Consider the following 22,335-nt stretch of genomic DNA (forward strand, 5'->3'; position numbering starts at 1 on the left):
TTTGTGTAACAATGCATTGCATATTTGCCGCCAAATCACACTTGTATGGCACGCGGGTAACAATACTTTGACACGTTATAGTGTCATAGCCTGTACACTGTATAATAGGCAACTTTCGTTCAGACGATATGACCAGTTTGCTACAAATGCTCACAGGCAAGCTTAAAAACTTAGTGTTCCTTTTGCCTTTCTTTTGTCTACAGTTAACAATATTTTAAGAATGTAAACGCTTTGAACAGAAAAAAAAATCTTCAATTATTAATTACCAAATTGAAGGAGATATAGGCATGTATGTTTTTAACAGAGAATGATTAAGGTAAGAAAAATAAAACTGTATGCAAATTTATTTATATTTTTATATGCATATGTTTCATTATTTACCGGCTGAAAGCTTGGACTAATTCATACGTTAAAATATTCATCAACTAAAAGTCTAATCTTTTTTGTGGAAACTTCACGTTACATTTAAAATTAGACTCATAAATAGCCTAGATAAATCAAAGAGACTAACTTGCATGACTCATTGATACGTAGGGCCTAGTAAATTATACAACAATGCTGACGAATAAGTAAGTGTAAAAGATATATTTTTTTTTTACAAAAAATCAGAAATTTGTACAATTTTGATCGTTATATTTATTTCTCGCCACGGTCTGGTTTTGATATGCGCGACTTTTGACCCTACCTACTGACAGCCAGTGAAATTGAATTTGCTAATTCAAGCAGAAGAGCTCAGTGACACGATAGAATGGAGCTACAATACCGAACTGATAAAATATCGATCGTATACTGATCGATTTTGAAGCATCTCTAGACAAGGACTTTCTCTGTGTCAAACCACACGGCTAAACGTCTCTTCACAGACTACACGGCTGAGACTGAGACGATGTAAACATGGAGCAGAAAGGCACAGCCGAGAGAACTTCCCCGGGGAGGAAGAGAGTAGGGTGCTACATACTTGGAGATACAATTGGCGAAGGGTCGTTTGCAAAGGTTAGAGTTGGTACCCATATTGTGGCGCAGGAAAGGGTATGTTATGAAGTTTCTACTGACTTATTTTTATTTATGCAGTGGTATTGATATTTTAGTAAATACAATTTTAAACGTCGACATGTACTAAAATAGTACCAGCGTGTTAGACTTAGAGGCGTGGAATGCCCTATTCTCCTCATCGAAAAGAATAGATTAGTTCATACCATACTCGAATTTCGTATTAGTATCAGTAAAAATGTAACGAAATAATGTAATTCCAGTCGTATTATAGTGAGTACTGTTTTAGGCCTATTCGAAATGTCAATATGTATTACGGTACATTTACTATCAGTATTATTATTATTTGCTGCACCCACAGTTGAGTAGTTCTTGCAGGCGCAGCATACATTTTATTTGTACTTTCATTCAGCTGTAAAAGCTACTTGGCAGACCTACTCTTTCTACCCTTTTCAGTCTGTAAGAATGGAAGAATGTCGCACCCTTTCTTTCGTTTATCAACAACAAAAGCACACGACACGATTCGTTTCCCAATGTTTTTATAACCATCTTGTTCTTAATCATGTAACTCTTATAGGCCTAGGCCTAACAGTCATCATGTCTGATCGATAATAATTATTATGTCATTCTTAGAAGTGTTACACGACAGGTGCTCATTCGCATCCAAAATTCATAATATTATATTAATACGGTCTCTGTTTATTAACCAAGCAGCAGCCTAAGTCCATTGCAAATTGAATTTGAAAATGCAACATTACCTTGTTATTGCATGTCAAGATTATCTTTATTGATTAATAATAAAGATTTTGTCCTTCAGCGGACTTTGACACATTTACATTATGCTGTTTCAGGTATTACATTATTCACTAATGTTTAAATATCTGAACCTTCTGAATATTTTTTAAACCTCGAATCAGTGGAGTAACATAGAGACTTTGTATGATTTAGGAACCCTACGTGGCCCTCCAAGCCTTGAGGCCTGTTTCGACATAATAATGGTAATGCCTGGAACCCCATAAATTCAAGGGCCTCTGGGTTTAGCCAGTGAGCGCTCATAGCCGTTACGGCACTGCCTCAAATCCCCGTCTATTTGAAACCCTGGATACGATGTTAGAATTGCGACGATTATTGCACGAGTTCGAAGTACCCTGGTTTCTACGCTTTGGGTTACCCTACACGGCCTAATAAATTAATGGTTAATTCGGTTAAAATATTATAATTAAATTGTAGATTAATTTACTATTATGATTAGTATAGTTAGTGTGAATTAAAATAAATTCGTATAGCACGTAAACCAGTGGAGTGAATTATGTACGTATCAAAAACTGTCCCTTTCAAAGATGTCGATTTGATCATCATTTTAAATCTAAATAATGATTCAATCTCACAAGGATAATCAATAGACAATGAATACCAGTAATTATTATACATATTCAATTGCGTGCCAATATATCGACTTAGTAATAGTAAACAAATATCGCGTTGTTGTTTATGATAACACCATTTCTTGATCTTGACATTTGATGAAGAAAAGGATGCAAGTCGGTGACCCTTAAAGTTTGGTTCACAATAGAGACACAACACATAGATGTAGACATACGCATTGCGAGTTGACCAATGACAAGCGACAGTTCGAATAATCTATCGCTTTTGATTATTCATCAGTTTTTGTTTTGCATATTCATTTTCTATGGGTTGCGATCAAAATCATCGATAAACGTTTAATTGCCAATCGTGATTACGTCAAAAAGAATTTACGTCGTGAAGCTGATATGATGCGTAAACTTAATCACGCAAACATCAGCAAACTGTATGAAGTGCTTGAAACGCAGAATAACTACTACCTCGTAATGGAACTTGCCGAAGGAGGAGAGTTTATGCGGTATCTATGCGACAGACGGAGACTTTCTGAGCGAGAAACACGAAGGTTTATGCGGCAGTTGGTTTCGGCAGTTGAATATATGCATCAGGAAGAATTGGTTCACAGGTAGGGCCTACGGAAGTTTGCTATAGTAGTAAAAAAGTCATCAAGCTAGAGGCCACAATGCATCATTAAGCGCGAAACACACGTGATTTGATCAATCTGTCACAATTGGTCAACTCTCTTGCGTTGCGTCTACGTCCTTGAGTTGGGTCCTAGTAGGGAACCAAGCTTAACGGAGATATGTAAAGTTGAAGATGTCTATATTTTACGACTACAACCATTTTCCAAGATAATTATCCATGTTACCCGGATATCCTCCATACTGTACCTTACTTAGGCCTAAGTGTTACGTCGATGTTAATTCCTAAATACTTTGCCATATACAAACAATACAAACATTCTTTCTTTCTTTTTCTTTACAACAGGGATATTAAAATTGAAAATTTTCTGTTGGATTCAAACAATGATTTAAAAGTAATCGGTGAGTACAAAACGAAGAAAGTTTATAATTGTTTAATCTTCTGAACTTCCTAAATTTGCAAGCGAACGTAGGGAAGTTTTGAAACATAATGAAGACATATAAAAGAAAGAAAAAAAAGAAATACTTTGTTTGAACATTTTGTCAGTTTCATAGCAATAAAGTATGTCCTATTAAACACAAGACACACCAATCGGATAACCGTTGATTTATCTTTTCTTTCATTCGTCAGACTTCGGGCTAAGCAATGTGCTGGGACCAGACGGATTTCTTAGAACACAGTGCGGTTCCCCAGCGTACGCTGCTCCAGAAATATTTTCTAGTACAGGTTATGGAACAGCGGTAGATGCATGGAGCATGTAAGTAGAAAGAAATGATTTAACTTGATTATGACGAGTTGCCAAATCTTACGAATAATAGTAATCAGTAATCAATAATTAAACTTCGACAAACAATCAAACAACAATAATAGACGTTTTGTGCCAAAAATTTTCCGCCGGTTAGGCTTACCATGTCAGAAATAAAGCAAGAACATACAAACCAAATTGATCAATTAAAAAAAAAAGCTTCATCAATTTTCAAATTTTCACATTTTAGCACATTATACTTCGAGTTCATCATTTTTTTTCTCCCCCCCCCCCCCCAATTCAATTTTTTCAAAGGGTCTTACGAATACAGAAAATATTTCTCTGTAATGTAAATATTATAATATTGCTGAATAAATGAATGGATGAATGAGTTGGAATACATATTTGTGCTCGTTGTTTTAAATGCAAGATGTTTACCTTTTTTCAGAGGGGTTAATATGTTTGCAATGTTAACGGGTGAACTTCCGTTTAATGTCGACCCGCCTAACAACATGTGCAAACTGCATGCTAAAATAATAGAAGGTTGTGTCTTCCCAGACTTCCTTACCAAAGGTAAGACTCTAATCACTTAAGTATGGCCATTTCATGAAACATTGAATAGTAAAGCTGGTGGTTAAAGTTGCTCTTGTATGCCTAAGTAACTTGATTCAAGTCTCAAGAAAGATCATCTTTTCCTTTCTTAATTCATCTTCTTATTACGCATACACTATCGCATGATTTCTGTTTATATCAATGTAGAAGTTTATAAAAGCTTTTAATTAATAACAGCGTGCACGGTTACCAATAGCTTACAAAATAATTACAGTGGTTAAGAGTAACAACATAGGGAGTAATTTTAACATGAAAAAACGCAATAACGCTTATTCGTAAGATTTGGCAACTCGTCATAATCAAGTTAAATCATTTCTTTCTAATTCCAGATTGCAAGGATTTATTAAGCCGTTTATTAACAGTTGATGAAACATCTCGTATTAAACTGAGTGAAGTTTTAAAACACTCCTGGATGAATCGCGGGCACTCCAAACGATTGATGGCGTGCTCTTATGATAACCTCATTGCAGACAATCTGAATATGGATGCTATAAGTTATATGTCAGAACTCGGTTACTCCGCCAAAGAAGTTATTGAAAATGTGTTACAAAATAGACCAGTTCCAGCAAATGCTGTTTACCATCTTTTGGTTAGAAGACTTGAAAAAGGATGTGGTTTCCCCGATGAAGTCATGGCGCATGTTCAAAGTGATGTTGATAGAGAAGGTGCCATCACTGACATGAGCTATAGATCTACTAAACATCCAGATAACGCGATGATAAAAGATACAAGTTTAGAATCAACAATCGGAAATAAAAATAACAGTAGGCCTATAACATGCGGAAGGAGTTATATTATTGACACTCCAACCGAAAGTGGAGCAAGTCAAACACAGCATCACAATGGAAGAACATCAAAACTAAAACCATCGCAAGATGACGTTGATCATATTTCCGATAGTCTGAAAGAAATTGATCTGAAGAATAACGAAATTAATTGTTTTAATAATATGATTAGTAGAAATCAAGAAAACAAAACTGACAAATTAAGATCAGTCATAAAAACACAGACATTAAGAAAAAAGTATGATCATTCCTCATTAACTTGTGCACAAACTCAACAAAGACAATTGTCGGCTATAAAAGAATATAAAGTTCAGTCTGGGACTGCAGAAATATCAGAAACGTTTACAGAATCAAAGAAACATCAGACTAGAACACCATCAGATTCATTTCTTCAGAAAACATACAAGGCCGTACGACCTCCTCTTCGGCGGTCAATCTCTCATACTTTAGGCTGTAACATTGCCGTGCAACCCCATCAAAACGATAACTGTTGTGTTAACAACGGTAGGATAGTAGTAGGCCTAGAGAGTGTTACCAATCATCGTAAATGTAGGCCTACGCAATGCAAAAAGAGAGCAGAAACAGTTCCTTCAAAAGATTCATTTAACAGAGCAATTCCAAAAGAGCGGCTGCGTCGCTCAAACACTGATCCTTCCATCTACAGTTTTCCACAAAGACCACGTCATCAAGAATATCTAGCAGAGCCGTCCTACGTTCATAGAAGTAAGTCCATTATTAGTTAAAATACATAAAATTCTCATTGTTCATAATATGCACCCAGCAAAATACAAAATATCTCCTATAGGCCTTCATCATACGCAGAAAATGGTCCAGAAATTACAGAAGAAAACGGGAAATGGTTTGGTTCAAGAATATAAAAAAATAATCATTTTTTTCTGAAGCTCAAGAGATTATCTATAGATATAATATTTTGTTTTCAAATAGCTTTTTTTATCCTTACTCAAAGTAAGTTATTAATTACATTTTAAATGATATTTTTCACTGTCTTACAGAAGAATTGTCAGTTCAGAAACTCGACATTTGTAGCCAAAATCCACAGCCGTCTTCGAGGACGATTTCCGGTGCTCTGTTTGGATTCCCGACAAGACTTCGATCTTCTAGTCGAAAGTTGATGAAGCAGAAACGTACTCAAGAACACGGTTTAAGCCGCACTACCAACATGCAAAGTGCGACTAAATACATCGGGAGTAGGCCTAGACGAGAAGATACAACTGGGTTACCTAGTTTAAAACATAAAGATACAGATTTTCGCTAAACAGTTGTTTAGACTTACCAGTAGCGTTATGTAAGCGACGTACATATTTTGCTGCGAATTAGCGTTTGTTTTACGCTGCCTTTCTCATAACGCACAGAGCAGTAGGCTACGACATTAATGAACTCTACTTCGTGGATGCGTTAGTGATTTTTACGCCGGCCAAAAACACAAACCGTTATCAGATTACTATTGATTAGGAACTTCCAACGAGAGATGGATTAACGTACACCTTGTGTGTTAGATTAGCAACCTTGACACCGTGTGTCTGAACGTATGATTTCTAATTGATACTTCCAGAGTGATGCATAGCCTACTCCAATTTAAAACCAATTTAATGAGCATGTACAATTTAGTCGCTATACCGAAACGTATCTAATTAATTATGCAAACAATATACCATCGAATTAGTATATGCACATTTAATATACATCTACTAATATTTGTATAGAGTAAATTACAATATTTTTATATCATAATAATATTTTGTCGAGAGCTATATTATTTATAGAGGGCGTAGGGCAATTCAATTTTGTGGTCAAGCAAGGATTCTTTTTACCAGTTATTCACTTATTACCGTGTGAGATTCTTCGTTCTTGGTTATGTCTTTCTTTTCGTCCCTTCAATTTAGCTCATATAGAGTTTTGTAATATAGAGTAATGTTGGCTTAATATTAGTTTACAGTAGTTTCATCAAGATAATATTGATTGCATTATTTTAAAACCTGACTTTATTTAAGCTATATAGGCCTATGGGAATGCATTATGAAGTTATTTTATATTTTATTTATAAATGTGCAATACTTTTAATAATTATGACTTTAATACTATGCTTCAGACCATATTACTGTACAAATTAACAAGAACAATATTATTTATTACAACATAATTATTAAAGATGTATTGTCCCCCTGAAAAAATAATTCTTAAACATTTTTTGTTTGAATAGGCCTATGCCATTTTAATGTCACCTAATAGTTATCCACTTTGACCAAAAATTAGATCGAAAAGAAAATGTATTTACCTAAAAAACTGTAATTTAAAGCAACAAATAGTAAAATCGGCTGACAGCCAATGGGTTTTTGGTTTTTTCGGAAGTGATTAACTTTATTAACTACAAAATAATCTATTCAAAGTCTGATCTTATTAATCTTTGTTTTTTTGGGGGACAATAACATCTTTAATATTCAGATGTTGTAACCTTAAAGTATAATATTTATATAATATATAGTTGACATTAGTCGACCCGCTTTGATAATGTATAGAATTTAATTCCGGCGATATTATATTTGAAATTTCTAACAAATGAATGATTAAATCTGTGCAAATTGCTCGCCAGGTAAATAATTGTTTTCATTGTTCTGTAGGTCGTATTCACTAACCAACATAATTGCGTAATTGCAGCGACCGGTTGCCATGGTGCCGTAAACATTAATATCACGCTTTGTAGATTCTCGGATGACGTCAACGTAAATAACACCGTGTTGTTGTAATAGTACGCCGCGCGATTAGCACGCACTAAAAATACTTGATGCGACGTCATAATGCAGTGTAGATTACGAGCGTAGCGCGTGTAGCCTCTTCTGACGTCATCTTTATAGTGATAATGTGCTTTGATGAAACATCCAAATCAGCGGATTACTTCAATAGAAAGAAAATCAGGAAAATACAGCTTCTGAAGTGTATTGTATTCAGTGTTATACTCCAATTATTAGAGCAAATAGCAATTGCTCTAAATAATCAAGCGCTTGAGATTAAGCTCTGTCTATATTACTGTATCAAAAAATAAATATGATCTACCCAATGGACACGATGACGTCATATAACTACCATATTTGGGCACATCACACTTTAAAAAAAAAATGTTTGATATGTGTATAGGCAGAGCTTTAGAATGCATAAACTGCGCTTGACGTATAACTATAAGAAAGATCGTGTGAAAGTACCCTTACGTCGCATTATAACGTCTTTTCCAATGTTCGTATTAAGACGATGCTTAAATGCATAACGGTTGGTATGGCTTATTGGGTAAGCGGCGGCAATGTACTTTTCTATCTTTTATTTCTCCGTTTGATGCACTGCAGGTTTGAAAGGCACTAATATAAATGTCTTTGATCGTTTTAGAAACAAATAACCGAGTTTACAACATATTTTGTACGGATTAATGCTAATGAATAATGATTTTGTTTGTAACAAATGTGGATTAGAACACGAAAATCAATTTCTCTAACCGTGAGTGGACTTTTAGTGTATAAACCAATGATATCCGATTTGTTTGCACCGAATTGCACATGCGCATTAAAAACACGGAGGCTGTCAATTTTCCAATTAATCTTGGAGTGAATATTGTACTCCTTGCATCGATTTTCTCTCGCTGTCTCTGTGTCAGTTGACAGTGAATGGAGGTTGAAAAAGCACCGTGTGTAGGCAGCCATAAAATGCTCTCTCATTAAAGAAGCGAAACGTACTTCTTAATACCGGAATGGATGCTTTAGGATACGCTTACTACTCACCGCCATGGAAAACAAAATTACGAGAAGCAGGCAAGAAAATAACAAATATTTTTACGTCTTTCGAGGATTATATTGCGCCGGTATATTACCTTGATCGTTCTTATAGGTGAGTGACCATTTCTTTTTTTCAATGTGATAATTGAATAAAATTATTAACGCTAATTGAAGATTGATTGTAGATTTTATGAAACCCGAAGGACAAATAGTAGATTTTATCATATTATTATTAGCTTTCATCTTAAAGATAACAAACAGATCGTTTTGTATCTTAAGCATGGCAAACAGTTCAATTAGTACACGACAAATTTGTGTATATTTGAATACGACGACGATAGTATGGAAAAGTGAAGGACAGAATATTGATGGAAAGAGAACAATTAATCAGAGACTTAAAATATTTCAATGTATCGAGGTTGATATCCTCAATGTTATATACGGATACCCAAATAGTAATAACCTCTATTAAGGGGACACCTTTGTGACCGAATGATGTGTCACATTAATAGTGGTGTCCACTTAATTGACGTTGGACGTTTAGTGTTATATTATTGTCTATTCACAGAAAGTGTCTCTTTAATAGGGTTATCTCTTGTAGGCGTTGGACATTTAGTTTTATACTAATATTGTCCCTTTACAGAAAGTGCACCAAAGGAAGGGTCCTATAACTGATAGAAATAAGATCTTTTTTGTTTAATTTGTACTTGTTTTTATTTACTATTTAAAAAATATATAAAAATCATTTTATGAATTTCAATTTATAAATTTATACTGCACCTATTCCATAAAATAAACAATAGAATATTTCATAAAAAGTTAAAATCACCCATAGCAAAAAACTAGGCCTAAAGTTACCTTAATATAATAACATTTGACAATGTTCCAGATTGTTTAGAAATGGTAATCTAATAATTGGTAATTGAGAATTTAAGTTAAGTTAAAACAAAGATCTGACACAATTATTATGAATTAATAATTATAATAATGAAATACGAATTTAATACACATATACTATATATAGTATCCCCTATATATTATATAATGTATTATAATAACTATCTTCTTGATTACGATGGATTAAGGTTTAGTAGTCAAAATTTCTAAACCTTACAGCTCTGTCTACACTATGAAACTAGATTGACAAAAAAAGTGTTAGGCCTATGTGCCCAAATATGAAAGTGATATGCTCAAATATGGTAGTGATATCATCATGTCCATTATATGGGCACATCACATTTTTTGTCACATAAAGTTTGATAGTGTAGACAGTGCTTTATATACAAACATACTCTCACTTATGTTGAAAACAAAATGGAACTTAGCAACAGCGACGACGCGATCCGCGGAATAATCCAGCGTCAAGTTACATCAATCGATACGAGCGCTAAATATCGAATAATAATTAACACCCACGTGACTCTGATACTCCGTATAGGCATTATGTCTACGTTGTTAACACAACCCCGTGGGATGATAATATTAATATTATTATTAGTATTGAATATTGTTTGTTTAATGATTAGTATATTAATATTAGTATTGAATAATATTGATTAGTATTAATATTAGTATTGAATAATATTGATTAGTATTAATATTAGTATTGAATAATATTGATTAGTATTAATATTAGTATTGAATAATATTGATTAGTATTAATATTAGTATTGAATAATATTGATTAGTATTAATATTAGTATTGAATAATATTGATTAGTATTAATATTAGTATTGAATAATATTGATTAGTATTAATATTAGTATTGAATAATATTGATTAGTATTAATATTATAACTATGTTACTAGATTGCTTCACATGTGGAGTTTATACCAATGTTACAGATACAGTAAATGCCTATAGCGTGTCCGTTGTGTGGTTAAGAATGATTTCTGAATTATAAAGTTTAGTTTTCAGTTAGAAAGGAACACATGGACTAAGCGCAACGCAAGATAATTTACTAATCACCTATTGTGTCGTGATTGGTCAAATCTTTTGCGCTTACGTGCTTGCGTTGCGTCATATTGGAATCAACCTTTCGTCGACATAATAGTGAAAAAGGGGTGGAGACTGGTCGATTTCCCTTGACACAAAGAAAACGTTGATAACAATCATGAAGGAGTGAAACATATCAAGCCCCGCCCTACCCCTACACCCAAGATAACACAACCTACGACGCAGCACGCGTGGATATAGATTGCCTGAATATACTGTATAAATATTATAGTATTATTAATATTATTGTTAGTGACTAATCTAAACTAATTCTATTGTTGCATGTATTTCGATATTGTTTTTAAAAACTTTATTACCCCTCAGTAACAACGTAACGTCACGTAAACCCCTAGAAATAACTCGCAGTTTCATAATATATGCAATAAATTTGCAGAGAGTATATTCTGCCTATAATTACACAGTTGGGAACATATTTTGGGTTTTGTTATAATACAGTAGTAATACATATTCTCGATTAAATGCCTAATGTTTACAATTAATTGCCTAATGTTTACAATTAAATGCCTAATGTTTACAATTAAATGCCTAAGGTTTATCATTAAATGCCTAATGTTTATCATTAAATGCCTAATGTTTACAATTAAATGCCTAATGTTTACAATTAAATGCCTAATGTTTATCATTAAATGCCTAATGTTTATCATTAAATGCCTAATGTTTATTATTAAATGCCTAATGTTTACAATTAAATGCCTAATGATTACAATTAAATGCCTAATGTTTACAATTAAATGCCTAATGTTTACAATTAAATGCCTAATGTTTACAATTAAATGCCTAATGTTTACAATTAAATGCCTAATGTTTACAATTAAATGCCTAATGTTTATCATTAAATGCCTAATGTTTACAATTAAATGCCTAATGTTTACAATTAAATGCCTAATGTTTATCATTAAATGCCTAATGTTTATCATTGTCTTCCTTCTACGAGAACACGGATACTAAGAGTACCGCATTGAAATTTCAAAAATTAAGAAACTACCATAGTAAATAATAATAATATATCTTATATATCTGATAGATGAGATTTCTATCACTCCTTAAACAGTGACAAATTTAATGTTAAGAAATCGAAAATATGCATTGTTGAAACTGGTCTTTGTTGTGTTTGTTATACTTTAACAGATGTTGCTATAAATAACATTCATCTCGGGTGCGAGCTGAGAATAAAAGACGCTAAAAGTGCTAAAAAGCCTATATCAGTCATTCGTGACGTCAGATAACTAAAATGCGTTCAAATGATGACGTCAAATATAATGTCAAGCATTTATGCATTTGTCTTTATCTATTAGAATTACACTATTTGTCCTTACTTCGTTATTAACAATAAAAAAATTCACTGAATGTCCAGGCGTTTGTACCAACAAGTACGGTGGCCGAGTGGTTAAGGCGTTGGACTTAAGTTCCAATGGACGTATGTCCGCATGGGTTCGAACCCCATCCGTACTAAAGTTTTAAGAAATTATATAAAGCTTATGGTATTAAAGAAATAAAATCGCTGAATGCCAAGGCGTTTGTTACAACAAGTACGGTGGCCGAGTGGTTAAGGCGTTGGACTTAAGTTCCAATGGACGTATGTCCGCATGGGTTCGAACCCCATCCGTACTAAAATTTTAAGAAATTATTTAAAGCTTATGGTATTAAAGAAATAAAATCGCTGGATGCCAAGGCGTTTGTTACAACAAGTACGGTGGCCGAGTGGTTAAGGCGTTAGACTTAAATTCCAATGGACGTATGTCCGCATGGGTTCGAACCCCATCCGTACTAAATTTGTAATCGAAGCATGTCGAAGGCGGTTGTACCGAAGTACGGTGGCTGAGACTTTATTGTATGTCGGTCTGGTTTATAGACAGCTATTTTGATTAAAACGCTCTCTTTGTTTTTACTGCAGTAGGCCTAGTTCTTTAAGTCGATTTTCAATTCCAAAAAAGATGACGATGCGCGCTCGGCAACCATCATATTCGCCCGATTGTGTCTATCTGCTGTTCATTATGGGGTTTAATATGCCAAGCTGCATAAAAATGCATCATAATTATGCCCTAACTCGACTACTGAAGAAATAATGGATATGCAGTCATACTAATTGTGTAAGCAATGATTAATTATAGGCAGCTGTGGGGATTCCTCATCGAAGTTATTTCTATCGCTCATGCTTACAAAACTTTGGTCACTTAGTTCCGACATTAATCATGTCAGAACACAACACAACGTAAAAGCCATCTGATTTTGCTACACAAGAATATACAATTATAATTATCATTATAGCGTAATAATAAGAAAACAGTTGATATGATGAGAGAAGTAAAAGTAAACTCTGTTTTACTTATTTTTGTCTCTCTCATAATGATGAATGTACAACTGTATCATGAAATAACAGAGGGCGCTTTAAAATCTTGACGTCATCAAAATCAACATTCGCCATTTCCATTTTGTAAATCTTTTCATCTGGGAAAATCAGCAGATAATTTTAATTTAAAACAGCTTGTTTACATGCTAATGTAGATGGCTAAAATGTTTTCTATGGAGGCGTAAGTTTTAAAGCATTTTGTGTTAATGAAACCTCCAGAAAGAGGCATGTTTAACTTATTTTATGTGTCTAGGCTAGGCTGAGTGACGTGTGCTGTGTTGTGAATCGATTATCTTTTTGGGTCAATTAAGGGCTGATGAGGGAGACGTTGACGTGACAGCCTAGAGTAGTAGGCCTAGAGGAAAAATGTTGTTTATGACAAATATTTGTCATTTAAATACACAATTGAGAATTTATAATAATAATGCTGCAGTGCAGACTGTGTGACAATACCTTATTATACAAAACAATTATTTTTTATTATTTATGTTTTTTTAATTATAATAATATTAATAGGCTTAGCCTAGGCCTAATATATTATTAAAAATATTATGGCCTAGGCTACCTGTTGAAAGTAGAATCACTTTTAAAGTGTTACTTCATGTCTACAATTGTATAAATAATAATGCGCCCTGTTATCTGAGCAATCTCTTACGGGTGTATAGATGTGCTAAAAGAGAGGCCTGAGGTCCGAGATAGATCACACTAGATTGGATCACTGTCTCGAAAAGCGAACCTCTGGAAATAATACTTTCTCAAAATTTGGACCGGTGATGTGGAACGAACTACAGTCTGCAGGGCTCGCAGAATCCTAAAATATTTGGTTGCCCATCGGGCAAGTAGGTTTTAGATTTTGGTTGCCCTCATCATTTTTTTACTTGCCCACTATTTTAACTTAATTTTAACGTTTTATACCGCGACTGCACCGCGGAAAAACGTCGGTGAAAAACGCCTATGCTTAATACACTGTGGTGTTTTTTTCGATGGATTTTAAAGTAGTGAAAATTTCAAATTTTTTCAATTACACAGTGATGTAGGCCAATCTTTTAAGAACATTTTACAGTAATTTATTTTCTCATACGATCCTCCGTACAAGAGTTGCGATTGTTTAATTAACATGGTGTCCTGAAATCCCTTGAAAACGCTATGTTATTTCTGTTGGTTACGCTTCGTTGCACGGCATTGTTTGTCATCGATCGAAGATGTGTTCCGTTTCGTGAATGAAAAAGGCGTATTCACGTGGGTTTACTTTGGGAGCAAAAACGTTTTTCTTCTATTGTGCAATGAAATTCCGAAATCAAGCTATTTTGCGATATTTAAAATGTAGTGGCCTAGACATGGCACTAATTATCTTACAATTATTTAATAGATATATCTAAAATATTGCCTATAGAAATGTAGGCCTCCTAGGCCTAAAAAGTTTAAACAAAGTACTTATGAAGGTGATGAGCTTGTAACGCGTTGAAATCATAGAGAAGAAAAAAAAAACAAACATCAACTGACGTCCGTCTACGTGACGTGAAACAATACGCATGCGTATAGCAAAAAACCTCACAGCAGCTGCCGTAACGTAGTAGGAGCACATGGGTACGGTGTGTGGAGAGTGCGGGCTTGTGGAGGTTTGCTTGTTGTTTCAGTTGAAGCTCGCACAGGTTGGATAAAAACAACCATCTGCTCGCACAAGTTGGTGATTGAAAACAACACAAGGGAACTGTGCCGAATTGTGGTGAAAACCACGTGCTCCGCCAAGTTGGAGTTTTTGAAAGTTCAACTCTCGGCGATACCCGAAGAAGTGTATTATTTTCAATGTTGATAATAAAAATATACTGTAACTATTTAAGTATTCAATGTATTTATTAAATAAATTATTAGGCCTATTAAATTTATATTCTGTAATATTTATGAAAAAAATGGTAGGCCTACTTGCCTGTGTTAAAAACATCGGCCGCCGCCTATTTGGCACAGACAATTAAAATTACGTATCTATTATAATTTAATAATATACTGTATTGTAGTTTGTACATTTGAACAATAATTACAGTAATTCAGCAAATTATTTATTACACACAAAATACATAACATGAATGTAATTAAACATAGGCCTAATCTACTATCAGGCTGTAGGCCACATAATTAATACTAAGTAGTAGATTCAGATTTTATTACCACCGTAAAATGATGTCGATAATTGAGAAAAACAAAAACCAAAAACATACTAGCCCCTATTTTATTTGGTTTATAGTATAACTAGGGAGTTGTTAATTAGAAACTCCCTGGTATAATAACTTCAAATAAGAGCCGAGAGTTCAACGCTTCCTATTTCGCGATCAATGGATGCCGCAAGAGACCGCGTGCTATATGACAGACCTGGAAACTCTATACGCAACGACTTGATATGCCCGACTGCATAGAAACACGTGTTTTGGCTCCTGGAGATAACGTTCCATACCACCGAATTCCGATCCATACATTTACTTAACAAACACTACACTGGTCTCGACGTCAAGAGAATTCGTTCGTGCGCGACTATTATTTTCATTGTTACAGTTTTTCACAACCCCTGTAAAACATCGTGGACATTTTCGGTGATTTTAAGAGGTTGCCCGTCGGGACATGACATGTTAAATTTTAGTTGCCCGACGTATTTATTTGGTTGCCGCGGGACGTCGGGCAAGCGATTCTGCAAGCCCTGGTCTGTGATCCGGGAACAAACTACGGTTTTAAAATTTAAAAAAGCCCTTAAAACACATCTATTTCCTAAAGAAGTGACTCATTGTTGGGTCTGCTGATGTAAAGCGCTTTGATCATTTTATACTAATTTGGAAAAGCGCTATATAAATAAAATAATAATAATAATAATATTAATAATAGGCCTATCTACTGTAGGCTCGGGGCCTAAATATCGGCAATTATTAAATAATTTGTTTGTGCTACAAAGTTGTTTGTATTAAAAACCACACTCAATAAATAATAGATTTGTAGGACAACAGATGGAGTAATATATTATGTACTGTAATTTTAGACACAATGATATGGTTGGATGCATATCCAAGTGTTGGTTTATTTAAATCAAATTGTGTACAGTTTATTGGAATAATTCTGATTTAATAATACAGTAGTCCAGTTTATTAAAGAACCATTTTATGTCTATAGTAACAAACAGGTTTTGTAAATTTAAAATAATATTGTTCTTTAAACAAGGATTCATAAGCCCCCCCCCCCCCTACATCTATAATCAGTCATACTGTTTATGCAGTGTAAGTCAATGTTTTTATTGTGCATGATACATGGTCATAATGAAATGTGACCACAGCTTGATAAAATGTCCCATCCAAATGAAGCCCTGTGCTAAGGACAAAAACAATGACAGCAGCTTAAACAGATCTTTAACTCATCCCTTCTCATGCTAGGCCGATTCTTAATTAAACTAAACAGTAACATCAACAGTGTTTATCATTCAGGTTATTCTGAACTTTCCTGACATTTAGTGAATGAGTAATTACATGATAAAAGGTTACATTTATAAATTATTATTAATCAAAACCATTTCAATTTTGCCTACAAACACATAATATGTAGAAGAAATAAAAATGAATATCTCAAAACCATGATTTACTGACAAATTAAAAAAGGAGAATACTGTATGTCCAATGATATCGATAGATAGATATTTATGCTTAAAAAGAAAATTAGTAAGAACGTTATCAATGTTTTATCTGGCAAAGTTAAGTACATGTATTAGAGGGTATTTAGAGATTTTTTGGGTGGGATGTGTGTTGAAATATTGGGTTTGGAAGATTACTGTATGCTTGATGGAAGATTTTGAAAGTGCATATCTTTGCTTTTAAAAATACATTCTTGTGTTAAGCTCTGTCTACACTATTAAACTAATTTGACAAAAAAGTGTGATGTACCCAAATATGGTAGTGATGCCCAAATATGGTAGTGATCATGTCCATATATGGCCACATTACATTTTTTTTTATTTGATGGGAGTAGACAGAGCTTTATACATATTGTTTGTGTTGTGATGTGTGAATACAAAAATATTTTTTAATTTGCAATTCAAATCCTGTGTTATAACTGTTTTTAGTTTATTAATCATTGTTTCACAATGAAGGTTTTTTTTTATGATTATTAATGGAGAATTGTTTCCTGGTACAGTAGCAATAAAAAACAAATTAGCATTTGACCTTTTGCTTCTGATTCCTACAAAATAATGTCTACAAACAACAGATGATAATGCCATTCTGCATTTGAAATCAGCACTGCTGACTCTTATGGCAGCCCCTGCATCTAATATCTGCCTCAGACATATTGGCTTATGGGCACTGGACAAGAGAAGCCCTTGATCAATGTTAGAACGAATCAAGGTGCTTTAAACAGTCCTGGTTTTGTTTGTATCAAAACCTGTTCAGTGGCGGTAATTATCGCTATTGGTTTCGATTGAATAAAAAAACAAAAAGCACTAATAGTAAAAAATAATTTTGTATATTTTTCAGGTCTGTTCAGATGAGGTTGTACACACTCACTAAGCGGGAATTTGTTCTTGTTTTTGTTGCATTCTTCGCAGCTTTTGGAATTTCAGTACTTGTAGGAATTGCAGGTTTGTTTCTATATAAAATTAATAATATAAATAATGAATGTTTATGAGTGGAATAGTACAAATAATTTCATGAGGTGGAAGATTTTGAGTGGGTTTTCGAATTGTGTTGTTTAAAAATAGGCGGCTCTTTTGGGCTTCACAGGAGGTTGTTCACAGTAATTTTTCTTGAGATTTATTTTTTTTTCATACAAAAAAAAGTACTATTTCATGATCGTTAAATAGTATACTATTGCAAGCCATGTGACCAACAATCGTCCAATCAAATGACAGGAATTTATTTAGGTGTTACTTTATAAAAACTATTGATTGCTAAGTATACTTTTTCTTTGAGCTACTAGAATACTGTAGTGTTTAAAACAATTTAAAACTGTGTCTTGGAAATAGAAAATATTGTTTTGCATAGTAATGCCCTCTATAATTTTGGGGATTAAAATTACATTTGGCTGGAAGAAAATGTAGCATCTTCTAGCTTCTAATTTTTAATATCTTTACTTTTTTTTATTTCAGGCCCTAGTGTGCAGTTTATGGAAAGTACAAATGCAACCAAACTGGGTGAACAAAACGTAAATATAGCGGTAAGTTAAATCCAGTTCCATCCAGTTTCAAACTATTCTACTGCAACATGTGTGATTTTATAGGTAACTTCTGTGTTAAGTTTACGAGGCATTAATAAAAGATGTTAAAATGATTTATAAATTTATTTATTTTTTTCGCAGACTGGTCCATTCTCACTCAGATCGCCTGCTTTTTCTAGATTTAATCAACAACTTTGGTTAACTGCATTGTTTTATATTAAAAAGGGAACTGGTAAGCTATACATCTTAATTATATTATTTATTATTTGAATTTAATTGTCTTTCTATTCTAAGAGGTTACTATACTGTATGCCACTCATACCATGTTTTTGTTATTGTTCGGTGTTACACACTAAGAATAGCCCACTAAATTCGTAAACCTGTGGGTCCTTCTGTTAGTTAATTAAGCAGTACACCTCCAGACAATTGCCTACTTATTTTCGAAGAGTGTATTGCGTTATTTAACATGCACATGAGCCATGTTGCACACAACCAACAGCTTAACATCTCATCCGAAAAGACGGTATACGCTACAGTATACATATATTCTAACCAGCAAGTTGGAACACATGGAGAGCGTCAATAGATAGAGTTTGTTGTCTATTATTACAACAAATCTGATCAGCACATTAAGAAGTTTCTAAAAATTCTAAAGCCATTATTGAAAATAGATTCGGAAGAAAATGGCACTTCTATGATTCGTAACTACGTGCTTGACAAACTTAGAGTACAACTTTACATCCATTATTGATATTACTATTAAATATTCATAACGTAAACGCAAATGAAATATGTCAAGAAGAAATGAGTACGCTTTAGAAATAAGGTCAGTTGTCGGCAATCGTTTAAAGCTACACTCTCGGGAAGTTTAAAATTGTAAAATTGTTATTTGATGGTACAGTTGGACAATTATTGATCAGAGGTGAAGTTAGGAGACTCTGATGAGACTTTTAAAGTGATATTTGCCGACTTTATGCAGTATTATTTTAAAAAATATGTCTTGTGCTTTACTAAGAAACTTTAAAAAAAATTCTTTTATTAATATTGTCAGTATTTTTTAGGTAATATTTATAAAAAATATAGTAACAAAATATGTTTTTAATTAGATAATACTGGATGAGGCTTAAGCTCGGTCCACACTATTCAATTCAATTTCTTTATTGCTGCGAATGCCATCAAGGGCTAATATCCGCTTAAACATACTGTACTACATCATACAAACATATATATATATATATATAAATCATCATCAAATTATTCTACTGCAGTTACTGCAGAATTAATTTGTTTCAATTTAGTTAGAGATTTATTTTGGCATTTTGTAATATGGTGTGTATGACAATAACAAAATTCCTTCGAAATAAACAGCATAAAATTTATTAAATGTATATTTCTAAAGTTTAATAAAATCTCAAACCGGTCTTAAATTGTTAATCATAGTAGACAAGAATAGAAATGGGCAGCTTTAAAAGGAAATCTCTCCGATCAATTATCCAAAGATTTTCATTTCAAAATCCCTTTCATGATCATAGAATACTACATCAAATTAACTAAAGTGTCAATGGCAGTAACATTTATAAAATATGTATCAAATTGCCAAACATATTCAGTTTAGTAAGATCAGTATGTTGTATACAGTGTAGCCACTGACGATGTTGTTGCTCAATACCTTTAGTGATGTTAAAGAGGCAGTGAGTTAAGTTCTGTATTGGGTTGTTTATGCCATTATTAATGATTTGACATTTTTTTTTCCTATTTTCATATTCATAAATAGTTATTTTCTCGTAGCAGAAACAGGCATTCTAGTCTCAATGTACTTAATGTTTCTGATATTGATCACTGTACTGTACTGTATGTACCCTGTATTTCCAAATTCTGAAGTTTGGTTCTCACACTCTAACTAAAGCTTGCTTTCCACAAGGTCCATTAGCATAATCCATCACTTCTGATTGGTCAAATTATGGTGCGCTATACTGTACGTCCTTGTGTTTCGTCCTAGTGAAAACCAAGCTTTGTGTACTATAGAATCTTGTCATCCATCGAATACCTACATTGTCATGTACCCTATTACTAAATACACAGTGACATTTTGACATTTCGATCCATTTCGACAATCAGTGTATCTGAGTTGACTTGTAATGCACTGATTAATCTCCACCATAGTTCAATTATCGTCGCTATAGTAACTATGGATCTCGGAGGAATTGTGATGTGTACTCATTTAATTGCAAAAAAGAAGACAAACAAATATTGAGATTTTACTATGCTTGGAATTTGTGTGTCAGATTGAGAAAAATAATATTAAGTACTAACAATAATATTTTATTGTTTGAAGGTTTGAATTATGTACACTGTAGGCCCACTATAGTGGTTTCTATAATATAACATGATTTTAAATTGCAATTAGAAATATTAGTAGTATAATTTTTGCAGTTTTTAAAATTCATAACGAAGGATTGGAAATATTTATTTTTTTGTTGTTGAATATGTCATTTTATTATCCATTTTGAACAAAAATTGAAGTGAAAACTAATTATTTATTTACCTGAAAAAAAAACTTTAATTTAAAGCAAAACAATAGACAAATTGCCAATTAGTTTTTGGTTGAATTTGACCATTTATTTTGTCATTTTATATGATAAAACATTTTTTTTTTTCAATTGAAGGGATTTACTTAAATATTAAAACTACAAAATAACCTATTTAACCTATAAGTCTGATTTAATTTATCTTCATTTTTCATATTTTTGGAAGACAATACATCTTGAAAGTAAGAATTCAAATCAAATGTTTTATACTGTAATAATATTTCCGACAGGTTCTGACACTTAAAAATTACATTTTTTTATTTTCACTCTTGTAAAAAATAGGTATTCTTTAAAATCAATAATGTATCACATCAGGAATTTTCTCGTGCAAAAATAAATCTGAAATTCATCTGTTGAATATTTTATGATAACCATCTTCAAAACATCAAAAGAAAAATTTCATCAGCTTTATCTTAAAAATATTTCTTCCTATAAAAACATATTTTGTTATATCAACGATTGATTTGTGTCCTTGCTATTGGGTAAGGTTACATCTCTCGATTCTACTATCAAACTTTACATTGCGATGTTGTTTGCTATTAGACGTGAGAAGATGTTAGAAATTGAAATACTGAGAAAAACCTATGATCTGTCATATAGATTAAATTACACATTTAGTTTCATGTTTCATGATGAAAACTTTGCGTTCGTGTATTGAATGTTCTGAAGATGGGTTAAATTTGATGAGTGTCTATTTCAAAAAAATAGATAAAGATGCTAATTGAAAAGAAACGAATATTCTAGTCGGCATTTCTCATTTAAATAATTAATTCTGATTTGAATAATCATACACTACATACACTCACTATTTGTTGGAATGTCCAAACATAACGTTTCGAGATTACAAAAGCTTCAGAACCGGGCTGCCAGGTTAATTTACCAAGTACCTATGTTTGTTAGTTCTAGACCTCTGCTTTATGAATTGCATTGGCTACCTGTTGAAAGTAGAATCACTTTTAAAGTGTTACTTCATGTCTACAATTGTATAAATAATAATGCGCCCTGTTATCTGAGCAATCTCTTACGGGTGTATAGATGTGCTAAGAGAGGCCTGAGGTCCGAGATAGATCACACTAGATTGGATCACTGTCTCGAAAAGTGGACCTCTGGAAATAATACTTTCTCAAAATTTGGACCGGTGATGTGGAACGAACTCCCGTCTGTGATCCGGGAACAAACCACGGTTTTAAAATTTAAAAAAGCCCTCAAAACACTATTTCCTAAGAAGTGACTCATTGTTGGGTGTGCTGATGTAAAGCCCTTTGATCATTTTATACTAATTT

The 22,335-nt window shown here is 33.2% G+C and overlaps 2 protein-coding genes and 3 non-coding genes across 5 annotated transcripts in view; all 5 read left to right on the forward strand.

The window, feature by feature from the left end:
• The first annotated feature begins 640 nt into the window (after positions 1 to 640).
• On the forward strand, positions 641 to 7,726 carry LOC140055324 (uncharacterized). Its single transcript, XM_072100640.1, has 7 exons — positions 641 to 1,027; positions 2,683 to 2,977; positions 3,340 to 3,395; positions 3,625 to 3,751; positions 4,188 to 4,312; positions 4,681 to 5,859; positions 6,150 to 7,726. The coding sequence occupies exons 1-7, from the start codon at positions 895 to 897 to the stop codon at positions 6,410 to 6,412; spliced, it is 2,178 nt and encodes a 725-aa protein (XP_071956741.1). The 5' UTR covers positions 641 to 894; the 3' UTR covers positions 6,413 to 7,726.
• A 4,576-nt stretch (positions 7,727 to 12,302) lies between these two features.
• Trnal-uaa (transfer RNA leucine (anticodon UAA)) lies at positions 12,303 to 12,385 on the forward strand. The gene has a single exon. It is a non-coding gene; the product is annotated as a tRNA-Leu (tRNA).
• A 76-nt stretch (positions 12,386 to 12,461) lies between these two features.
• Positions 12,462 to 12,544, forward strand: Trnal-uaa (transfer RNA leucine (anticodon UAA)). The gene has a single exon. It is a non-coding gene; the product is annotated as a tRNA-Leu (tRNA).
• Positions 12,545 to 12,620: 76 nt separating this feature from the next.
• Positions 12,621 to 12,703, forward strand: Trnal-uaa (transfer RNA leucine (anticodon UAA)). Its single transcript has one exon. It is a non-coding gene; the product is annotated as a tRNA-Leu (tRNA).
• A 652-nt stretch (positions 12,704 to 13,355) lies between these two features.
• The window catches only part of LOC140055054 (transmembrane protein 181-like), a 35,587-nt gene continuing 26,607 nt past the window's right edge, over positions 13,356 to 22,335 (forward strand). Inside the window, exons 1-4 of the mRNA XM_072100228.1 lie at positions 13,356 to 13,464; positions 17,786 to 17,889; positions 18,397 to 18,464; positions 18,606 to 18,696. Coding sequence (XP_071956329.1) covers positions 13,439 to 13,464; positions 17,786 to 17,889; positions 18,397 to 18,464; positions 18,606 to 18,696 — 289 coding nt within the window. The 5' untranslated portion in view covers positions 13,356 to 13,438. The remainder of the gene's footprint in view (positions 13,465 to 17,785; positions 17,890 to 18,396; positions 18,465 to 18,605; positions 18,697 to 22,335) is intronic.

The sequence above is a fragment of the Antedon mediterranea genome, chromosome 7, assembly GCF_964355755.1.
Source record: "Antedon mediterranea chromosome 7, ecAntMedi1.1, whole genome shotgun sequence".
Classification (NCBI taxonomy): Eukaryota; Metazoa; Echinodermata; class Crinoidea; order Comatulida; family Antedonidae; genus Antedon; species Antedon mediterranea.

Excerpts from the sequence above, each read along its gene's own strand:
- LOC140055324 (XM_072100640.1), top strand. The coding sequence starts at position 895 with ATGGAGCAGAAAGGCACAGCCGAGAGAACTTCCCCGGGGAGGAAGAGA. Across the intron at positions 3,396-3,624 it reads CAATGATTTAAAAGTAATCG|ACTTCGGGCTAAGCAATGTG; the intron begins GTGAGTACAAAA and ends TTCATTCGTCAG. Across the intron at positions 5,860-6,149 it reads GCCGTCCTACGTTCATAGAA|AAGAATTGTCAGTTCAGAAA; the intron begins GTAAGTCCATTA and ends ACTGTCTTACAG.